The sequence below is a fragment of the Theropithecus gelada genome, chromosome 6 (genome assembly GCF_003255815.1).
Source record: "Theropithecus gelada isolate Dixy chromosome 6, Tgel_1.0, whole genome shotgun sequence".
In the NCBI taxonomy this organism is placed as follows: Eukaryota; Metazoa; Chordata; class Mammalia; order Primates; family Cercopithecidae; genus Theropithecus; species Theropithecus gelada.
In genome coordinates this window covers 8,860,161-8,883,083 of record NC_037673.1, presented here as the reverse complement: position 1 = coordinate 8,883,083, position 22,923 = coordinate 8,860,161, and the positions used below count along the sequence as shown (strand labels likewise).

The window sequence follows — 22,923 nt, the reverse complement described above, 5'->3', positions numbered from 1 at the left end:
TTTTAAATCTGAATTAGCCAAGAGGAGAGGACACTGGGGGAGGGTGAACTTTGGAGGTACCTGTAATTATGCCTATTCATAGAATAGAGGATGTGGAATACCAATGGTGTGGGCTTCTCCCTGAATGAAGTGACCAGTAATTATTTTCTTTCCTTCTTGAGCACATAGACACAGCTTTTTCTTTTTTTCATTATACTTTAAGTTCTAGGGTACATGTGCACAACGTGCAGGTTTGTTACATATGTATACCTGTGCCATGTTGCTGTGCTGCACCCATCAACTCATCAGCACCCATCAACTCGTCATTTACATCAGGTATAACTCCCAATGCAATCCTTCCCCCTTCCCCCCTCCCCGTGATAGGCCCCGGTGTGTGATGTTCCCCTTCCCGAGTCCAAGTGATCTCATTGTTCAGTTCCCATCTGTGAGTGAGAACATGCGGTGCTTGGTTTTCTGTTCTTGCGATAGTTTGCTGAGAATGATGGTTTCCAAATGCATCCATGTCCCTACAAAGGACACAAACTCATCCTTTTTTATGGCTGCATAGTATTCCATGGTGTATATGTGCCACATTTTCTTAATCCAGTCTGTCACTGATGGACATTTGGGTTGATTCCAAGTCTTTGCTATTGTGAATAGTGCCGCAATAAACATACATGTGCATGAGACACAGCTTTTTCTGTTTGCCATTCCTGGTGAGTTACTTCCACATCGTGGAACCATGGAAGGTTGACGTTGGGCCATTGTAACACCCTATGCCCCCTTTGTCCTGGTCTGGTGTCCTGGTACAATCCTAGCCATGGAAAAGGCTGCCTTTCTTAGTCTAGAAAGATTTTATATTTGTTCTCAAGAGAAGTTCACAGTGATTGAAGCCCACAAGGAGGTCAAGATAAACAGCTCATGATTCAGTGTTTAAAGATTGAGTGGAACGGGGTCTCTGCATCAGGTCAGAAACCAAAGCTGGCAACCCAAGTTAATCACAAGTCCTAGATCCAGAAAGAACTTTTGGCTTGCTTATTTCAAATATGCTCTATCTAATCCCATCACTGTGTTTCAAATTATCAATTTTTCTGAAATGCTTCACTGTAAAATGTGTATCAATCTTGTTCAATTTTAAAACAGATTTTTCAGGAAAATTGAAATGTTATATTTGCCTATTAAGGTTTTAACTAAAAGAACATTTGCCAAGTGTGATTAGTATTAGTGCCAGTATAAGTCAATTATTTAAATTTAATATTAAGTGCAAAATAAAATGTAAAAAATAGCCATTGTATTTGATCAATGTCATTTAATGTTAAGCCGAGTAGTTTTTAATACATTAAAAGTATTAAAAGTTAGTCACTAATTGAAATCTAGTACATTAGCTTCACCTACAAATCATACCATGTAGCATGAATTATTTTTGGACTTAGTATGCAATATAGAATGTTTTCAACTACCTCAGAAGTCCATAGTGTATAATAACTTGAAATTGTGCTTAGGGACTAATTATAGCAACTGGTATGCATCTCCATCTCAAAAAAACTTTTTAATATACTATCTAGCATGATATAACTCTCAAAACAGCCCTGTGAATAGGTATTTTTGTTTCAGTTTTGCAGAAGAGGAAAACAAAGAAAATGTACGTTCTAGTTGGATTTACCAATTGAAGGATCTGTGGATGTCTCAGGAAGGTTATTGTCTACTTGGAATTTTCTTCAGTCTTATTTTTAGTAAGATTGTTTCTTTGTTTGTTTATTTGTTTGAGATGGAGTCTCACTCTGTCACCCAGGCTGGAGTGCAGTGGCGCGATCTTGGCTCACTGCATCTGCCTCTCAGGTTCAAGTGATTCCTGCCTCAGCTTCCCAACACGGCATGTGCCACCATGCCCGGCTGATTTTTGTATTTTTAGTAGAAACAGGGTCTCACCATATTGACCAAGCTGATCTTGAACGCCTGACCTCAAATGATCTACCCACCTTTAGCTCCCAAAGTGTTGGGATTACAGGCATGAGCCACCGTGCCTGGCCAGATAATGTTTTTAATTGCAGCTCTTAAAGTAAAAGAATAGCTTATGAAGTATATGGTAACATGGTGCTTAGGAATGAGGCAGATTTTCTTAGAAATTGGGGAAGGGATAATTCATAGACAGGTTGATCACTACCACAATCATTGTAATAATAAAAGAAATCAATATTGATGTTTGAAGTATGGCTCTTGCATAGTATTTGGGAAGCACTTTAAAGTATGCAACACTTGCAAGGAAACCCTCAATCTTTAATGGGGCCCAAGGACTCTGCCTATTTCACTCCTCAAGCTTCAGCCCAAGTCCAGCCTCCATTTTACCAGTTCTTCAAACTCTCCAAGTTATCTCCCAGCTGAGTGCTTTTCCCAAGCTGTTCTGTCTGCAAAGAGGTTCTGTTCTTGCTGGCTGCTATCAAATAGGTCACTTCTGTTCATCCCATTTGTTCCAGTACCTACATATCCTCTTATTCCAGACTCAACCACCCATCGTAGTGGGGATTCACTAGTCTCTTATGGCCCTTTGAATTCTTCCTTTGCAACTCGTTGTTGATATTTATCATGTAACTGTTTAATATTTACTTTCTTAACCAAGTGGTGAGTTCTTGGAACTCAGTGACAGTGTCTGTTTGCCATGGTACACCCAGCACTTTCAAAGTCAACTTCATAGCCAAGTGCTCATAAGTATGTGCTGAATCAATACATGATTGAAACATTTTAAAAATCCCATGTTTAGGAATACATTGTGTATTAACAAAATGGCAAAAATTCTTAATATCAAAAATAAACTGACCTCATGATAATTAGTGTGACAGTGACAAGCCGGATAAAGTCATCACTGATACTTAGATAATCTAATATGCATGAGGAATTGTACTCAGCAATAAATCTCAACTTTTCAGAAATACAGTGAAAATATTTTAGTGAATAAACTTATTTTCTGTTACTCAAACTAACAAAAAACATAATTGCAAATTTTTAAAATGTAAAGAAATAATTTAGATATATGTTGATGTTATTGTCGTGTGAAAAGGAAAGTAGATATTTATCCTGCTTTTTAGAATTAAGGCCTGCCTCCAAATATATGTTTAGCTCTAAAAACTACCCTCAATAAGTGTGTTTTTGAAAAACATTAAACCTTCGGATTCTGACTAACATTTTTATCTAAATTCAAGTACTTTCAAATACCAGGGTAATATGTAAAATGAGAATAGTGTAAGGTCACTAACACGTTATGGAAATTTTAAAATTGAATGTTGACAATTACATTTGAACAGAATATATTTATGGGGTACAAAATGATGCTATGATATATGTTGACAATTTGGTATAATTAAATCACGCTAAAACTTTTATTAAAAATATTTATCACACAAGGAAAAACATTTTTGAAGTGGAATACAGAAAAGCCACTTTCACGGTGGCTGCGTTAATTGGAAACCCACAATTTTCCACAGTTTCTTAGAGACTCAGCTTCCAAAAATAAAATTGTGTGATAGATTTTCTTAAGACATAATTTAGAATAAAGGTAGATCTCATCAGAATTTTGCCCATGGTGTAAGATATTTTGCATGAGGGAATTATATTGAAATATACATGGTATTTTATTGAATGGGCATTTGTGTTTGTAAAGACATGTTAACATTTTAAAGGATAAGTGTAATGTTAAGCACATGCAGAACCATTGGCATCATCAGAAGAAAAAGATGTTATTACATGCAGCTTTCCATTTAAAACAGCTTGAAATACTTCCCTCTAACACTGTGGCATTGTTTTAAGTCTCCAAGCAGCTTTGCACGGGAAGTCTGGGGTAAACGTAGGGAGTCCGTGGAATTTTTCCCTTTTTGGAGGTTTAATATTACCTACTGGTCATGTTGCTTTAATAAGAAACATGAAAAGGAATGCAGACCTTTTGAATGATCTCTTAAGTGTAGCCTTGCTATACTTTTGCTCTGTGTAAAGAATCATGCACATAGAGTTCCCGTATGTGATATACACTATGTGATTTTGTCAGTAAAAGAATTACTCTCAGGTTTCGCCATAGGAGCCGCAAATATAAATATGTCACTTTTGGCTACTTTAGTAAGATGAGGACACTCCCAGATCCGATCTCATTGGCACAGCCGGGTGAGGTCACAGCAGGAAGCAGGACTCTTAGTGCTCACCACACCCAGGTCTGTCTCATGGGCTGTACTTGAAGGGTCTTCAGATTTCCAGCAACTTCCTCTGGGTATTTTTCTACAGAACAACACTACACATGCAAAGTTACTCAGGAAGAAATTGCTGACACCTGGATAATAAATGCACACGTTTCATGGTCTTAGTCATTGGTTGTAATAGTTTATTCTCACCATCTCTATTCCCTGCACACAAAAAAAGTGTTATTAAGTCAATTGTGTGTCTTGAGAATTGAGAAAATTTTTATATGTGTTTTACAATAAAAATACAGGTTCAAGTTTTATTCAATGAAACTGATCATTGAAATTTTTTTAAATTTAAAATAGTACCTTATTGGGAGTCATATTCCCAAAGCTAGAGATTTTAAAGTGCTTATGCTCACACTCTCTGTTATAAACTTGTAGTATTTGAAAAGGATGTCATTTGAATAACAGGAAAAGAAAGCATACTCACATCTATTATTTTTCCTCTAAGACCTGAATCTGTTTGTTTTGTGTGGGATTTGAGATGTTTAGATTTTTAAATATGTATATGTGATTTTTGATTTTGTTTGTTCATTTATGAGGAGGAGAAAAATACATTTCAAATGGAAAAAGGATGGGGAGCCAAAGAAATGATACCTTAGAAGAATCAGAAGGAATTGGGAGAGTGATGTTTCTATACTCTTTAATGTTTCTGTAATGTTCAATGCTTAATCTTTAAGTTGGGAAGATTTAAGTGAGAAAAATCTTAATATGGAACACACGTTAGATGCTATAAAGGAAAACGTTCATAAGTTTTACTGCGTAAAATTTTATAATGTGTATCTCAATAAAAAAATGTCAAACAGGGAAAATATTACTCAGAGAGGGCTGCATTTTAATGCAAAAATCACCCCTTCCAATGACCATGTAATAAAATGAACGACTCATGAAAGAGATCAAATCTTAGATATGGATAGGAAGTTTCCTTGGAATTGGATATGGATAGGAAGTTTACACATGGCAAATGCAAATGTTTAAAAAGTATATGCATGTATGCTAAGCCTTAACCTAAGACACAACTGAAAGAAATGAAAACAGACAATTGAGAAATTCTACTTTTTTTATTTTTCATATACAAACTTTCTGAAAGAGTTACCCTTTGGATGAGTTAAAAAAAATAAGGTAACATCCAGTATGTAACAGGATGAGGCAGCAGAGGCACTCCCATATTGTTGGTTAGTCCAAATTTAATAATGCCCATAATTTTTGACTCAACAGTTACACGAATAAAATTTTATCCGATAGAAAATCTGTACAAAAATGAGTACTGCAGCCTTGCTTTAAAAGGGGAAATTTAATAATTTTAAAGGGGAAATTTACACTGCTTGTGGGAATGTAAACTAGGACAACTACTATGGAAAACAGTGTGGAGATTCCTTAAATAACTTAAAGTAGAACTACCATTTAATCCAGTAATCCCACTACTGGGTATCTACCCAGAGGAAAAGAAGTCATTATATGAAAAATATACTTGCACATGCATGTTTATAGCAGCACAATTCACAACTGCAAAAATGTGGAACCAACCCAAATGCCCATCCATCAAGGAGTGGTTGAAGAAGCTGTGATACACATATATGATGGAATACTATTCACCCATAAAAAGGAATAAATTAACAGCAACCTGGATGAGATTGGAGACTTATTCTAAGTGAAGTAACTCAAGAACAGAAAAGCAAACATCGCATGTTCTCACTCATAAGTGGGAGCTAAGCTATGAGGATGCAAAGGCATAAGAATGACACAATGGACTTTGGGGTCTCGAGGGAAAGAGTAGGAAGGGAATGAGGGATTAAAAAAACCGCAAATCGGATGCAGTAGATATTGTATACTGCTTATGTGATGGGTGCACCAAAATCTCACAGATCACCACAAAAGTACTCATGTAACCAAACACCACCTGTTCCCCAAGAACCTATGGAAATAAAAAATTGAAAATAAAATAAATAAAATGAAGGGGAAATTTAAATAAATGTTGGTTCATAAAAGAAATGGAGCACTGGCCAGGCACGGTGGCTCACGCCTGTAATCCTCAGCACTTTGGGAGGCCAAGGCGTGCAGATCACAAGGTCAGGAGATCAAGACTATCCTGGCTAACACGGTGAAACCCCATCTCTACTAAAAATACAAACAATTAGCTCGGTGTGGTGGTGGGTGCCTGTAGTCCCAGCTACTCCGGAGGCTAAGGCAGGAGAATAGCGTGAACCTGGGAGGTGGAGCTTGCTGTGAGCCGAGATCGAGCCACTGCACTCCAGCCTGGGCGGCAAAGCCAGACTCCGTCTCAAAAAAAAAAAAAAAAAAAAAAGAAAGAAAATGAAGCACTATACAGCTCTTAAGGGGAATAAGGTAGAGCTATATTTATTGACAAGAATAGTGCAATAATATATTATTGGTTGTAGAAAGCAAAATGTGAAACAGCGTGTACAATCACATTCGTGTGTATTACATATAATTATATAAAACATATATTTGCCTATAAACAACAATAACAAAATACATATGTGTATATATAGATATGTGCACACAAGCATGCTCATATGTGTGGATAAAATATCTGCAGAATATGTGAGTTAGTATAAACAGTACCTACTACTGGGGAAATAGGCTTTCACCTTGTCCTTTATAACTGCCTTGTTTGCATTTTTTAATAGAAGTCATGTCTGCATGTGGTCGCATATCAAGGAGTTTTAATGAGGTTATAGGAACAGGTAATTGTTTCATACCTTTTTGTACCCCAACCTAGCCCTACTTCTGAGAAACAGCTTTTTAAATCATTTGCACTTCTTTAGGTAATTAATAAATGATAGTCGTATAATAACTTACTATATATCAGTCAATTTATCAACTGCAAACATATCTTCCCTAGCTGTACAGCCTTCAAATCAATCTTTCCCTCCTTCAGTTTCTTCATTTCAAAGCGAGAATCAATGTAGTGCCTAATTGAGGTACTGTATTTATAAGGTTGTCGTAGGGTTTAAATGACCAAATTTAAGTCACATTCTTAGAACAGAGCTTTATATATAATTAGTACCTTTTCTGTTAACAATTATTATTTTGTATTATGAATATGAACAACTCATCACTACTTAACTTATGCTACCTCCCTGCTGACAGGGTTGATGGTTAAGCCATGATTTCTGGTCCTACCAGATTTCTGGTCCTTGGTTAATTTGTAACAGTTCCTCCTCCCTCACTGTAATTACTATCCTACCTCCAAGAGGGGTCATTAGCACCTCCATGCTGGCATTGCCTTTCTTTCCTCACATCTGCTTCCTGCCCCTCCGACTTCTCAGTCCACTCACAGAATTCCCAGGTTCAATGTCCTGTGTGCCCATGACATTATCTTCTGTGTATTTCTGGCTCCATCACTATCATGTCTTCTTCCTCCCTCATTTACCTTTGCTTGTATTTATAATGTAAAGGCCACAGCCCTCATCTAATAATGCCCATGTAGTGTATGAACTCTTTCATTTAGACAAAGTTAAAAAGAAAATATCTGCCATCTACAATACTTCTGATATCATATGTAGGATATTATAGACACAGCTATATGAAATTACTATGAAATTGAAAGTTTTAATACATTTAAGCTACAGTAAACAAATGAAAGATGTTCCTATTTTTTTGAACGATTCATGTTGAAGAGTTTTGGATGTATCTGCATGTCATTGGGCTAATTTCTCAAATTTTCTGTGCCTCAGTTTTCTCATCAGTAAAGTGGTGGTAATAACGATGATGATGATGATGATGATGGTAATGTTAAATAAAGTGAAAATAACACCTGCCTATCAAATCGTTTAAGCATCTGCAACAAATAATACCTGTTGTAAAGAGAAGGAGGATGATAATGGTGATGGTACTAGTGGTAACAGCTATATTGTTTTTGAACATTGTAGAATCTTGATTTTAGCACTACTTGTGACAGCAAAATACTCGTGTTGGCTCATCTTTAGTCATCTGTCATGTATGTTAGATTAAAACATAGATTTTTCAAAATGTCTATATAAATGTTTTAATATTAGGTACTTACTGGAGTGTGCAGATAGCTGTGTTCTCCAGTGTGCAGCCTAAATAAATACCCACTGGGCTTCATATCTAAGAAATCCCATACCTCTCTACTAAGGGACAGGTTCGCCTTGTCTTGTGTATCTTATCTTTGGAAAAGCGACCTTTCTGTTGACCATTTGGTGTGTGTCTTTACAGCACCTGCATTGGGGCCCAGGACCCTTACTGTGGCTGGGACGTGGTGATGAAGAAATGCACAAGCCTGGAGGAGAGCCTGAGCATGACGCAGTGGGAACAGAGCATCTCTGTATGTCCGGTGAGTGCTCACCTTCTCCATCCTCTGAAAATGCTGCCCATGGGAGTCATGCTCCCCTGGCGATCCTCAGCCACACTGTCTGCACCTTTTCATATGAGAACCTTTTTTGCAAACCCAGTCTGTGCTCTCTCAGATCACTTGACTCTTGGCTTGCACAGGGCCACATGGAATGCTATTATAGGCTTTTTGTCTGTTTGAAGAGAAACGTCTTCAGAGAAAACTGTGTTGATTTGATAATGGAGTTTACGGTTTCTGTTTTATTCTTGGATTTTTTTCCCCTCCAGAGTTTGGTGTGGACTATTTTGCCCCTTAGAGCACTAATAAAACAGGAACTTCCACACCCATAAATTTCTTTTGGGAGATATAATTCCAGAGGCTGACATAAGGAAAGACGGGAAAAGAATAACTAAAGGATATTATTTTCACCTTCATGTGGGGCCAACCCGTAGATCCTGTTCAAGGTCACAGGAAGTTCTGGAAGAGACAGCCTACTGTGCGTTCCCGTATAAGACTCTGTGGAGTGAGGAGACACTCACCTGTATTGAGAGCCAGACTGAATCCAAGAAAAGCACATTGCATGGTTTCCTTTGCTAATACGTTTGTTTGGGTCCACATTTATAGGAACTAGTATTTGGAATATTTTTTGCTTTTTTTTGTTTGTTTTTGGAGGATTTTTGGTCTTGAGAACATTTTGTCCAGTGATCTCAAATTCTCTTATGTTTTCTCGTAGAATATGAACAACAACTGTTAACTTCCACATAATGGAAAAGTCATAAGTCATGTTGCCTTCACAAAACTGCTAATCTCTGCCCACCAGTTCTGTGGTATCTCTGCAAGACAGAGGTGTGGCACATTCAGTGTGTGAACTCCTTGCTGTTTCTTCCACGCTTTAGCACTTCTAAGACATCACAACCGTCAGCCTGTTTCCCACCAAAGAACCTACCCTTTCTGTTATCTCAGCCACATATTCATGAAGCCAGTTATTCAGCTTAAAATTTGGAAAACCAGACAGGATGAAGCAAGGAAGCTGGGGCTATTCAAACCATTGTCGTTTCCCAAATGTTGGCACTGAATCAAGGGGCCTTCACTGTAACAGTGTGTGCATAACCACATCTAGGCTCTGGAGAGCTTCCTAGTAGGATTAGTTTTGAGTCCTTGTGATTATTTAACTTCAGATCTATTATTTTAGAATCCAATTTTCTGCAAAGTCCCTTTAAAATGGTTAGAAAAATGCCATTGTTTGTTCTTAATCCCTTCCTATTTCTGAAAAATACTAAGAGCATAAGGGTGCTCACCTTTCATTCTTTGTGGCTTGATAAAACATAATGTTTAATACCTGAAATGTGGTTCCAGAGTACAGACATACACTTTAGAAGGTCAGCAAATCTTCTTGTAGATCTTTGATCTTGCATTTTTTATTGTACAAAAGGCTTAAGATAATAGCGTTGTTTCTTAAGTAATAAGGCCATTGTCTAGGACCCAGAGTTGTTTTAGCATATATCTGAGAGATACTAATTATGTAATTATTAGTATCTGTGATGAGAGCTTCCCAGCAGGCAGCATGTCCCCATAGGACCCTCAGACTAGAGAGGCCTTTCCCTCCATGCTCTAGTGTTTGTGGGCTGGAGTTCATGGACTAGAAATACACACCCACACACTTGCTTTATAACGAATGTATGTCTTGTGTATGTCTTTAGTCATTAAATGGAGAGTTGGCTGGGCACAGTGGCTCATGCCTGTAAACCCAGCACTTTAGGAGGCTGAGACAGGAGGATTGCTTGAAGCCAAGAGTTTGAGACCAGCCTGGGCAACATAGTGAGGCCCTAACTCTACAGAAAAGTAAAATAATTTAATTAGGAATGATGGTGCATACGTGTAGTTCCAGCTGCTCGGTGGCTGATGTGGGAGGATTGCTTGAGCCCAGGAGTTTGAGGCTGTAGTGAACCAAGGTCATCCCACTTGTATTAGTCTGCTTTCACACTTCTATGAAGAAATACCTAGGCTGGGTCATTTATAAGGGATAGAGATTTAATTGACTTACAGTTCTGCATGGCTGGGGAGGCCTCAGGAAACTTACAATCATGGCAGAAAGTGAAGAAGAAGCAAGCACGCACCTTCTTCACAAGTCAGCAGGAGAGAGAGGTCAGGAGAAACTCACTTTTAAACCACCAGATCTCGTGAGAGCTCCCTTACTATCAGGAAAATGGAATAGGGGGAGCCACCCCCATGATTCACACTAGGTTCTTCCCTTGACATGTGGGGATTACAGTTTGAGATGAGATTTAGGTGGGGACATGGCGTCAAAGCATATCACCACTGCACTCCAGCCTGGACAACAGAACAAGACTTGTATTAAAAAAAAAAAAAAGAAAGAAAGAAAGAAAGAAAGAAAGAAAGAAAGAAAGAAAAGGAAGGATTTAATATTTAAGACTTGAAGAGAAGGTGGTCACTAAAGTTGTTTCCTGCTACTGAGAGGACCTGAGGTCCTTGTTGCTGTCTGACCTTACTTGAGTTTTTAACATGTAAGGTCAGAAGGTAACAAGGATCTGCCATGGCGTCAAGGCTGCCTCCTCTACCATCTCTGCTTTCAAAAATAAAGCTTAGATGTGATATCTAGCTCTCAGTCAGCAAAACACTCATTACAAGGTCTGTTTCTTCTGATGACAGAGTATTTAATTACACAAAACTATCCCTGTCATCCCACACAATGTATTGTGTCACATATCAAGATACACTTCAGATAAGCATATACAAAGAAGGCAACAAAAGACAATAAATTATGTCATTTTGAGCAAAACACAGGAAAGGAAACCATATATATTTCTGAGTTATATAGGCTACCATTTTGAAAATGAGAAATTCATATTATCTAACTATACATCTCTTTCGAAAAATCTGTCTCTTAGAAGGAGATGACCTAGATGTAAATGATTTGCATTAATATAGAGCTGTATTAACTTAGAGAGGTATTAAAAAAAGATTGAAATGTAATTTTCTTCCATGTTATTTTTTAACTGAAATGGAACAAGGGCTTAATTTTATTGGGCAAATCTATCATATATAATCATTTCTGATATGCCACTGGTTGTGATGTGTACCACTGCTTTATATGTTGCTAAGAAACAACAATGAAAAACTCTCTCATGAATTGTAAGATGCCAATTTATTTTACAGATGGTAAAATACAAAAAAAGCAGAGGGAAGTTTGCAATCAGTAAACACTTTTACCTACCTCTACATATATAGATTATAGAGGTATGTATCTCTATCCAAAGGAAATTAAGCTTTATAAGCTGAGGGGTTTTTGGATGAGACCAAATATCTTATACCTCATGTAAAAGTGCAAGCTGCATAATGAAAGACAGGAGATCCTGTTACATTGAGTGCAGTAAGAGTTATAGGAATGTTGTTGATGGTGAGTCACCCTCAGACCCTCTTGTGTGTGACTCTCCCAAGTAAACCTTCACAAACCTTGGATTAATGACATAGCACAACAGAGTTTCCCAAAGTTAGTGTTCTAGTGAAACCTCATGCAGTGGCTGTGACTTATGACTGTCTTAGACCATATGTTGCTACAACAGAATACCTAAGGCCGAGTGATTTAAATTGGACAGAAATTTATTTCACACCTTCTTGAAAGCTGGTAAGTCTAACATCAAGGTACCGCTACTTAGTCTGGTGAGGGGCTTCTTGCTGTGTCCCACCTGGAAGAAGGTAGGAGGGCAAGAGAGAGCCAACTTTCTTTGTCACAACTATTTATAAGGGTACCCAATCCATTCCTGAGGTAGGAGCCCTCCTGGCCTAATCACCTCTTCAAGATTCCACTTCTTAATAGTATCACACTGGCAACACCTGAATTTAGAAGGAGTACATTCAAGCCATGGCAGTGGCTTAGATCCTCTGCTACCCAGAGAGTTTGAATTGGATAAGGGACCCACAAGAAACCTTTCTAGGGAATTAGGGACTTAAAGAAGCTTATTTTCTACAGAGAGATCCCTATTTTAAAATGTTTATGGGTTTTTGTAGTCCAGATGACAGGGCAATAGTTTACTGACATATTGATTAATGTTCTGTTTGCTTATAAAATTATAATTGAAAACATTACTCTCAGTTTAAGAGATTTGAAGTGCATCAGTAAAATCTAAATTGGCATATCTAGACTGATTAGAATAATATATATGTCCTGCATAAATCATAATGTTGTTTAACAAGGGTAGCATAGTCTTAGGAATCTACTTGAGCTTTATTTATGCATGAATACCATCCACATCCTTTGTGGATACATGATGACCAGGGTACCATATGATGTAATGAGTCCTTATTCCAAAATGCATCATGTATTATAGTTTGCATGTTCACTCCCCAGAAACTTCATGTTGAAATGTGATCCCCAGTGTTGGAGTTGGGACCTGGTGGGAGGTGTTTGGGTCATGGGGGTGAATCGCTCATGAATGGCTGGATTCCCTCTCTGCAGTAATGAGTGCATTCTTCTCTATTGTTCACATGAGAGTTGGTTGTTTTAAAGACCCTAGCATCTCTCACTGTCTCTCTCACTATGTGATACATCTGCTCCTGTTTCACCTTCTGCCCTCATTGTAAGCTTTGTGGGACCCTCACCAGAGGCAGATGCCAACACTGTGCTGCTTGGTCTGCAAAACTGTGACTAAAATAAACCTCTTTTCTTTATAAATTACCCAGCCTCAGGTATTCCTTTACAGCAAAGCAAAATGGGCTATACATAATGTAATAACTAACAAATACAAAGACCAAATAAATACCTAGGGGTCTCCTAATAACAGGATTCTTCTCAATGCCATTATGTAGTTAGTGTCTTTAGAATAAAAGGGGATTTTAGCAATGATCAAGCCCAGAGCCCTCTTTTAGATGGCAGTACCATAGACTATAGTCTAAAGGATTTATCAAATATACCAAAACTGCACTGGGAAAGAAACCAGGATTTAAATTGAATATTTTTGACATTATCCCTAATCTTCGGGATAATGCCCTTCTAAGCTCTCAACATCTTCCTAAAGCAGAGGCAACCATCAGTTGATGCTGAGAAAGCAGGTGAGAGATTATTTCTGAATTTGTGATAGAATCTTGATATAGGAGAAAGAAAAGAGTCCTAAGGTTTACTTGTGTATCTAGAACATGTGCTCAGTGCTATGTGAGGCAACTTTCAATGGATTGTCTCATTTAATGTTCACTGTGATCCCCAGGGACAGACATTTTTGCTTCCATTTTATAAATGGAAGAGGTGGGGCTCAGAGGTATTAGATAACTATTTCCCTAGTTCACCCATCCTATCAGAGGCTGCACATCGCTTCAGGTTAGTTCTTTTTAGAGGCACTGTGTTTCCTGTGTAACTCATTTGCAGAGATAGGCTTAGGGATGATGCTTAGTTGATATCCTAGCATGAGACAAGCTTTCCCAAGGAGCATATCTAACATTCTGTTTTGTTATATTCTCTTGCAAAATTTACCTGAAAATTTTAAAAAGAAATGTTTTTTAACTTTTGAAAAAATATCAGAATAGAAAAATAAGACTTCAGTTAAGTCATGAAACAATAGTGGTTGGAATACAGTAAGAATCTAAAGATATGCTCCAGGGACCTTTGCACTCACCAAATGCATCTACATCCTTGGTCAGTTGAAATTAATGAAATGGACATGAACAAATGAAATATAGGATTGTAGATGGTGCTTGGTAACAAAAATCGCATCTTCCTTAGCTAGCACTTGGAAACCTGCTATTTCCTAGTTGAAGGGAAATTTGCTATTACAGAGTTGGGGGTAAAATTACTTGAAGCTCATTTCTTTGAGACTCTCACCAAAGAAGGATCTACAAATCACTTTACAGAATGAAGTGGTTGATTAGCTTGTTTGATTCTTGGGTCTTTTACAACCAGAGTGACCTTTTTTTTTTTTTTTTTTTGAGACGGAGTCTTGCTCTGTCGCCCAGGCTGGAGTGCAGTGGCGCGATCTCCGGTCACTGCAAGCTCCGCCACCTCCCGAGTTCACGCCATTCTCCTGCCTCAGCCTCCTTAGAAGCTGGGACTACAGGCACCTGCCACCACGCCCAGCTAATTTTTTTGTATTTTTAGTAGAGACGGGGTTTCACCGTGTTTGCCAGGATGGTCTCGACAACCAGAGTGACTTTGAGCAACTTACTTATCCTATCTCAGCCCATTTCAAATCTGTAAAATGGGCTGTAGTTGCTAGCGATGTGTTAAAGATTCAAGGAGTTAATACCTGTAAAGCACAGTGCCGGGCATACACGAAACTACCACTACATGGTGTATGTCTTACTAAGGTCTAATGTTTAATATTAAATAGTATAACACACATACCCCTAACAGAAAGTTGCATTACAGAAATCTAGAAGATAGCACAACTACAGATAATTTATTCTAGATATATGTCTGATGTCTGTTTAAGGAAGCCTAAGAAAATATAAAAATACCTATTCATATGAAAAAGTAAAGCCACAGCACTTACATTGTTATTCATGGATCTGCTTTCTAGGCAGATTCTTAAACGAATATACTCAGGGTCAAAATGAGCAAGTGCTTAAATGCAACACAGAGAACCTGTACCCAAAGACCCATGTACTTTTCTGAGGATTGCAAGTTCTCGTTCTGAAATGCGGTAGAACTGACTACAGTGATCCTGGATTGAAAACGCTACACTTAAAGTCTTCATCTACTCCAGCCATGGCCAGAAACTGAATCTCACATTTTCATCCCGTTGAAGTGCAATTGCTGTTGCTGTCACTTTGATTTGCCCAATGCAGTTCCTTTTCTTTCCGGGGTTTGGTAACTGTTTCTGCTCTATTTTATTTGCCTCTTCCTCTTCATTCTTTCATTAGCCATCACTTATTTCAAGTTCTTCCTCTCTTTTCCTGTGCCTTTCTTATAAGCTCCTCTTTTGCTGATTCATATATTTGGAAAAAGAACATTTATAGCATCTCTTTGCTTAAGACCCTACTAACTCATGCTAGACCAAAAGAAAATGAACAAAGAATGTCTGGTGCAGTGGTTCTCAGTCAAGAAAAAAGTTGCCCCGAGGGACATTTAGCAATGTCTGGAGACATTTTGGGTTGTCACATCTTGGGGTGGTAGGGCATTGGCATCCAGTGGGTGGAGGCCAGGGGTGTCACTAAACATCCTGTTATGCACAGGGCAGCCCCTACAACAAATTATCCAGTCCAAATGTCAATAATCCCATTGTGGAGAAACTCTGGAAACTCTGGGGCAGTGGGAAAAAGGAAGACCAGTGCTTCAAATTACATCTTTCAAATAACTAGCTAGGGAATCTTTGGGATGTTATCAAATTCATTTGAATCTCAGTTTAATTTTCCTATAAAAAAAGCATAAATAGATTAAATCAGATAGATTGCATGTGCCTAATGGTAATTAAATTTCCTGTGAATAGGGTCTAATAAAGGACTATTTTCACCCTGTGGTGCATCGTGAGGGGCTGAATCTGCTGCCCAGCTCAGGGAGGACAGCAGATGATCAAGTCTTTGATTCCCTAGCCTTTCTCCTTTTGCTCACAAGATGGCAGCAGGATTGCCAAGTTTCATATTCACACATAACCATGTCCAAAGCAGGAAGGAAGAGAAGGAACAGAGAAAGCTTCCTCCTCTTCATTTGAAAGAAAATAGTTTCTAGAAACCTCTTACAGTGTCCTCTTGAGTCTCATTGGCCAGAACTGGGTCACATGTCAGTTTCTAGACCCAGCACTGGCCCAACCGAGGGGGTTGCCATGATTGGCTTATAGCCTAGTCAGAATTCAACCCTGACCTCAGATATGTCCTGTTTGAGGTTCAGAAGTGTGGCTGGTGGTACCATCCCAACTCACCATAGATTCCTACTCCCTCTGCTTCACCTCACAATGGTGAGGAATAATTCCCATAATGAATGCAAATCCCCTTTGTTCCAAAGTACTTTCTTCATAAAAATCCATTACCTTGGCTGGTGTCCCTACCTTAGCCTCTTGGGAAAAATGGAAATTCTCAGGTTCCTTCCAGGACAGGAGATTATTTTAAGGAAGCACGTGGACTGGAACTATGAGTGATTTCTGTTTCCATCTTCATTCCATTGTCACCATCATATTGTATTTCCTTCTGGCCTCAGAGTCTTAGATATTTCTATTGTCTATATCATCATGAGTTTAGGATTTCCTCATGACCTCTTAGAGCTAAGGAGATCCTAGGAAACTCCCTGCTCATTCCGTTTGTATTTTAGATGAGGAAATGGAGACTAAAGGGGCTTAGAAAGACTCTTCTTTGCCTCAGATTCTCTAATCTGTCCCAATTCTGCCATCTCAAATGTTTCCGATTAATACTAGGGGGATTTATAAACATTCAAAAAAAAAATCACAAATGCATCTGCTTCATGAAAGGGATGTATGTGCAAATAAACCCCCAAACACAGAAGGACTCAGGAAACCCAAGAGTGAGGCAGACAAATTCAGTTTGTTGGTATAGGGTGAGTTTATTGGGAACTTACAGAGAGAAATATGCTCTTGGGCAGCTGCAGGACCGGTAGAGCTCCATGGATTATTCCCAGGGCTTATGTGCCATAGGGAAAGGGTATACGTGCTTCAGAGGGAATGCCTAGGAATTTGCTGAAGGGCAGGGTTTGCATTAAGTACATGCTCTTACACAAGGAATGACAGGTAAACTGGAAATCTTAGAGGCATTCCCAGAACTGGGGTTAATCAGAAGTCAACATGGGGGATTAGCATCCAAGATAGAACTACTCTGACCTCCACAGCATCCCAACCTGCATGACCCCTCATGCCTTTGAAACAGCCTTTGCAGAATTAGAAGTGATGAGCGAATTGTAGTGTGACTGATTCCATCTTGCTTCTAACATCGCAGGCTAAATTGTTTTATGTATTCTTGTTTTGCATAGAATAACACAGAGGCCAACGCCAAGATAACTATGAGAGGAATGTAGTTGATGGTTAAATTTTGAGGCAAGGAAAACTTACCTCCCTGTCCTCTTATTTAGAGATTGAATCTGTATTCACAGTGATAAGGGCTTGAACTTTGCTGAAGAATAGGTATCAACCATGATCTGCTGACACGTAGCCTGCTTTTCTTTAAGCTGTTTGCTGCAGATTCAGGTAACCAGAGGTCACAAGATTCATAACTTCTCTAGCTACCCCTATAGATAACACTGCAATTGTGGAACCTAAAGAAGTGGCCTTTGAGATATTGTTCAGATTCAGCACTTCAGCTGACCAAAGCCGCTGGGTAGTCCTGAGACCCCCTCTCGGGAACTGACTCAGCTGCCTGGAGGCAGTTTTCACACCCCTGTGATTTAATTAACTGTTTTGGTTCGCCAGCCCTGGCCTGCCAAAGTACGGTCACAAACCCCTAGTCTCTCCATTCTCAGGGAGCCAGGCTTGAGGAGTTCCTTTCTGTTCTCCTCACTTGCCTGGCCCTGTAATAATTCAGCTCTTTCTTTCCTGTCCTTCCTGTTGTTCCCAGTGTATTTGGCTTTCTGAGCGGAGGCGAGATGAACTATTGGAGTTGTTACAGCTTCATAGAAAAGTGAGGCAAAGGATGACCAATTGTCCCAGAGAACCTCTCAGAGAGTCTCCCTCCCCACTCACTCTCTGCCCCAAGGGTCTGACCTTCCTCACATCCAGTGTCCGGTCCTCTCTCCCTTGCTGTCTTGTGGCCTTGGGCTCACGTAATGAGAGGCATGGGCAAGAGGAATGAGACTGGAGTATCGTTCCCTTACCCCCTTCAACCAAGGATGGCTCCAGCTACCCTGTCCTCCCTCCCACCTGCAGGCTTAGGATGGTCACAGATCCCATGGTGGTGTTCCCTGGGGCCTTCAGCAGCCCTGGAAGGTTTCTTAACTGAGCCCACACTGTGAAGGGTCAAAATAGTACAGACCTATATATTGTGTAACTATGATGCAAATGTTCTGTCTGTCTGACCACCGTTATTGCTTGAGGCTGCCTCCGTGAACAAGAGACTTGTGCTTTTTACAGTCAAAACAATACCAGCAATGTTTGCACAGCAAGCAGGAGTCTGGATGTTAAAGCAGGCGCGGATGTGCTAGCATAGGAACTGTGTTTGCTCATAGGAACTGCGTTTGAAACTGACTGTCCACCTCTTATCCACCGACACAGGAGTCCTTTGGCTGAAGACAAGAGGGAGGGCTGATAAAGAGGTGAAAGGAGAATGTTGAAACTCCCAAATGGTAGGGTCTTTGCCTCTTTAACAACCGAATCTGCTATGTTAGTGGCTTGAGTCACGTTGTCATGCAAGGCTTGGTTTCTCCAAGAAAACACTATGGTCCTCAGGGAACCTTATGATCAGAGTAGGTGCTGTCTTTTCATCTAAGCCAACAGGGAGGCCACTGGGATCTTGGAAATGGGGATATTTTCCTCTTGAGTAGGATCCAGCGTAGCACTTAGAATTGCTCTAACAGAAAACCAAATACTGCATGTTCTTACTCATAAATGGGAGTTGAACAATGAGAACACATGGGCACAGGGAGGTGAACATCACACATTGGGACCTGTTGGAGGGTGAGGGAAAGGGGAGGGAGAGCATTAGGACAAATACCTAATGCATGTGGAATTTAAAACCTAGATGATGGGATGATAGGTGCAGCAAACCACCATGGCACATATATACCTATGTAACAAACCTGCACGTTTTGCACATGTATCCCAGAACTTAAAGTAAAATTTAAAAAAAGAAAAGAAAAGAATTGCTCTAACAGATGGTGCAGCTCCATTCCATCCTTTTTGTCACAGTTTCTTACATAAATAGCCAGGTATGGGGGGAAATTCCCAATCCCATCCGCCTTACTGGATAGAAAATGTTAGAGGGTTGGTTAGAAAGGAGGGATAGTCATAAGTATAGCAACTGGATTTGGCCAACCAGTTATGTCAAAGACAACGAACACTTTTCATGTTTAGATCCTATTGTATTTGGGGCAATGATGAATCAAAAGTAAACTTTACCGATATTTTTATCCACAAAATATGGTGTCGGCATTATTCTGAAATGGCGAAGTATGGGTATAGTGTGTAACCCAAAGAGAATGAACTTTATGGTACATAGAGTTGTTTCTTGTGACTTGTTTCTCGTGAGGACGATGAGTCTTTCTGAAGGTAATAGATGGTTCTGGAAGAGAACTCTGGCAGAGGAGGAGGGGTGCAGCCGGTCACAGAGGGCAAGGTGAAAGCATGCGGTTCACTCATCACCAAAGCTCTTCCTTGGTCAGATTTTCTCAGGGATGCTTAAGTTTCCATATTAATATTAGGAGGTTTGGAGACTGTGCATGCTGGCTCATGCCTGTAATCCCAGCACTTTGAGAGGCCAAGGAGAGCTGATCATTTGAGGTCAGGAGTTCGAGACTAGCCTGGCCAACATGGTGAAACCCTGTCTCTACTAAAAATATAAAAATTAGCTGGTGTGGTGGCAGGTGCCTGTAGTCCTAGCTACTTGGGAGGCTGAGACACGAGAATCGTTTGAACCTGGGAGGTGGAGGTTGCAGTGAGCCAAGACCACACCACTGTACTCCAGCCTGCGTAACAGAGCGAGACTCCGTCTCAAAAACAACAACCACCAAAACAGGACTCTTAGACCTTCTTCCCATTGCCTTTCTGAGGAGAGATCCATTAGCTGGTTTCTGGGCATGTGATGTGAGGCTGTGCTGCATGAGTCTCTCCTCCCAGCGGCACTGCCACCTCTTGAGCAGATTTGCTTATCGGATTTGGCAGGAAGCTGTCCCTTACTTCAATGAGCCAGGTACGCGCTGGTGCCTCTGCCACACCAGAGCTGGTCATGCATGTGCCAGCCATGCCATGCCCTCCCCTTGAGTGCCTTCAGAGGTGCCACACCAGCAAGCTCAGGGGGCTCCCTGACCCCTCCCCATGAGGTCCCTGCCCTGGGCTCCTCCTCAGTCCTTGGTGTTGCTCCCCTTGAACCACCAGCTCACCCCACACTGACGGGGAACACCCATGTACCCTTCCCATTTGGCAGCCTCATTCCTCTGCCCTCACCCTTGCCAGCCCTTGCCAGCCCCTCTACTTGGCTCTTTCTTCACTCTTTAAGACTCAACACAGGCCCCTCGTTGCTCTTCCCAGACCCCGTGAGCCTGTTGGGTGTTCTCTCCTCTGCTCCCATAGCCCCCATTTGTGAATCCATCGTCGGATTCTACGTGGGGTAATAATTACTTGTCTAGCTCTTTCTCACTGGCCCATAAGCTCTTAGAAGTTGATCAGAACATAGGTTTGACTGGGATGCACTTAACAAAGAGAAGCGCTGCAGCTGCTTAGTAGATGCTCTTTAAATATGTCCTGAATTGAATGCTTTCAGTTTGAGAGCCAAACCAGGTCTTTAATGATAAATGTTACTAAGCTTTCATTTTTTAAAGGCACATAAACATGAAATGGGGTTGTGCAGCTGTGATTTTTCACTCCAGTTCCTCTTCGTTTTGAATTTTCCAAATTAGTGGACAATTTGGCTGTAACTTGATTGCCAAGTTACTAGTATCCTTCACTCCTCCTCCTCTCTTCTCAGCCTTCTTTCTCCCATCATTCTTCTCCTTCTCCTTTTTCTTTTCCTTCCTTTCCTTCTCCTCCCCTCCTCCTTTTCCTTCTTCTTCTTCATGTTTCTCTTCTTTTTCTTCTTCTCCTTTTCTGCCTCGCCTTTCCCTCTGCCTCCCTCACTGCTTCTTCCTCACCATCTCCAGCAATGACCTCTATGACTTTACGTTGAAATACTCCCTCATGCAATCTTTTTCTAATTGCAACAACAAAAAACATCTAAAGGAATTTTGATTGTCTTATGAGGGATTTTTAATTTTTACTGTAGTATGTGTTCAGCTTGAACATTTTCTGACACCTGTACTTGGTTTTGCTTCCTAGACCAGGAATCTCACCGTGGATGGACACTTTGGCGTGTGGTCTCCGTGGACGCCTTGCACGCACACAGATGGCAGCGCCGTGGGATCCTGCCTCTGTCGAACCCGCTCCTGCGACAGCCCAGCCCCCCAGTGTGGTGGCTGGCAGTGTGAAGGCCCTAGCATGGAGATCGCCAACTGTTCCAGGTGTGCCCCTCAGAACATGCCAGTTGTGCTGTTGTGTATTAAACTCAGACTCTTGACGAATTTGGGACATCATTCATAACATAACTCCCTTTCGGAGAGAACTGTAGTGAAACACTGTGGACATTCATCATTTAAAAATTACATGATTTTTGGAAGGAGATTTTGAACTACAAACTGGATTACAGATCTACACTTATTCACATACTCTTCATTAGATTAGGAAAAGTATTTATAATTTGAACAATATGATTGACTTTGTTTCAGGAAAACATCCATGTTATTTGATAATCTTTTCCTGGAATATATCAACTAATAGTCCATTGGGGTAGGACATAATAACTCTAGGTTAGGAGGCAGAAGAAGCCAAGTCCTTGATCAACTTGGTCTACTCTATAGGATATCGGAGCTCAGGGCACCTCACCTCTCACCTCAGCTAACATTAGGCACTGGGTAATCAAGAGAGCAGTTTAAATAACATAACCTACTGAATAGCTTTCCTGTTGCTTCCGCTTATTGTGGTGTTGTTTTATTTATTTATTTATTTATTTTACAACTATATTCCATTTGCTCTCCATCCCTTGCACCTATAACACCATGATCACAGAGAAATTTTAAGGCAAGTATGAGGAACGCTTCTGAGATCAGTCTTTATGCTTCCTTGTCACTCGTTCATTAATTGGCGGTATTTTTTAAACATATTATCTGCTTTCCATGAGCCCACTTAGAATGAAAGAAAAAGAAAAAAGTCTCTGGGACAATTGTTGATGAAGTCACTCACAGTGGACATCAGATTGGGTGATCAAATTATAGGAGAGCCCAGGTCATGCAGGCACGCATGCCTAAGGGGAAGCTGGCCAGGAAAGTAAAGTGCGCGAGCAAAAGGCGGACTTTGCCCTCTGCTCACATTTTTCTCACCACCAAGGTGAAAGGAACAAATCAGGGCCACAGAGATTAGGGTTTTTTTGTTTTTGTTTTTTATATTACAGAGGACACAGACCTATCAACATTGTATTATGTACTGTATGCTCTGTATTAAATGAAATGATTTCCACAGATGCCTGGCTGAAACTTACAAAAGCTATCAAAGTGCTGTTGTTTGAAGATGACAACAAGTAGCTAATACTCTTTGCTCATATTGTTCAATGGAAAAATAAGACTGTCAAATGAATTGCTATAACTTATTTATTGGTATGTCTTCAGATCTTGCTCTAGTTGGAAAGCCATTTTCTAAGCAGAGCTGCAGTGCAACTAGTAGTTATTTAAAGATTAAAAATTTAGTAAGTGAACTAGTTTGAATGAGGCTTTAAAAG

The 22,923-nt window shown here is 40.0% G+C and overlaps 1 protein-coding gene across 1 annotated transcript in view; it reads left to right on the top strand.

Annotated features, from left to right (window-relative positions):
- The window catches only part of SEMA5A (semaphorin 5A), a 517,335-nt gene that overhangs the window by 389,951 nt on the left and 104,461 nt on the right, over positions 1–22,923 (top strand). Inside the window, exons 13-14 of the mRNA XM_025388084.1 lie at positions 8,406–8,523; positions 21,432–21,613. Of these exons, the coding sequence (XP_025243869.1) occupies positions 8,406–8,523; positions 21,432–21,613 (300 nt within the window). The remainder of the gene's footprint in view (positions 1–8,405; positions 8,524–21,431; positions 21,614–22,923) is intronic.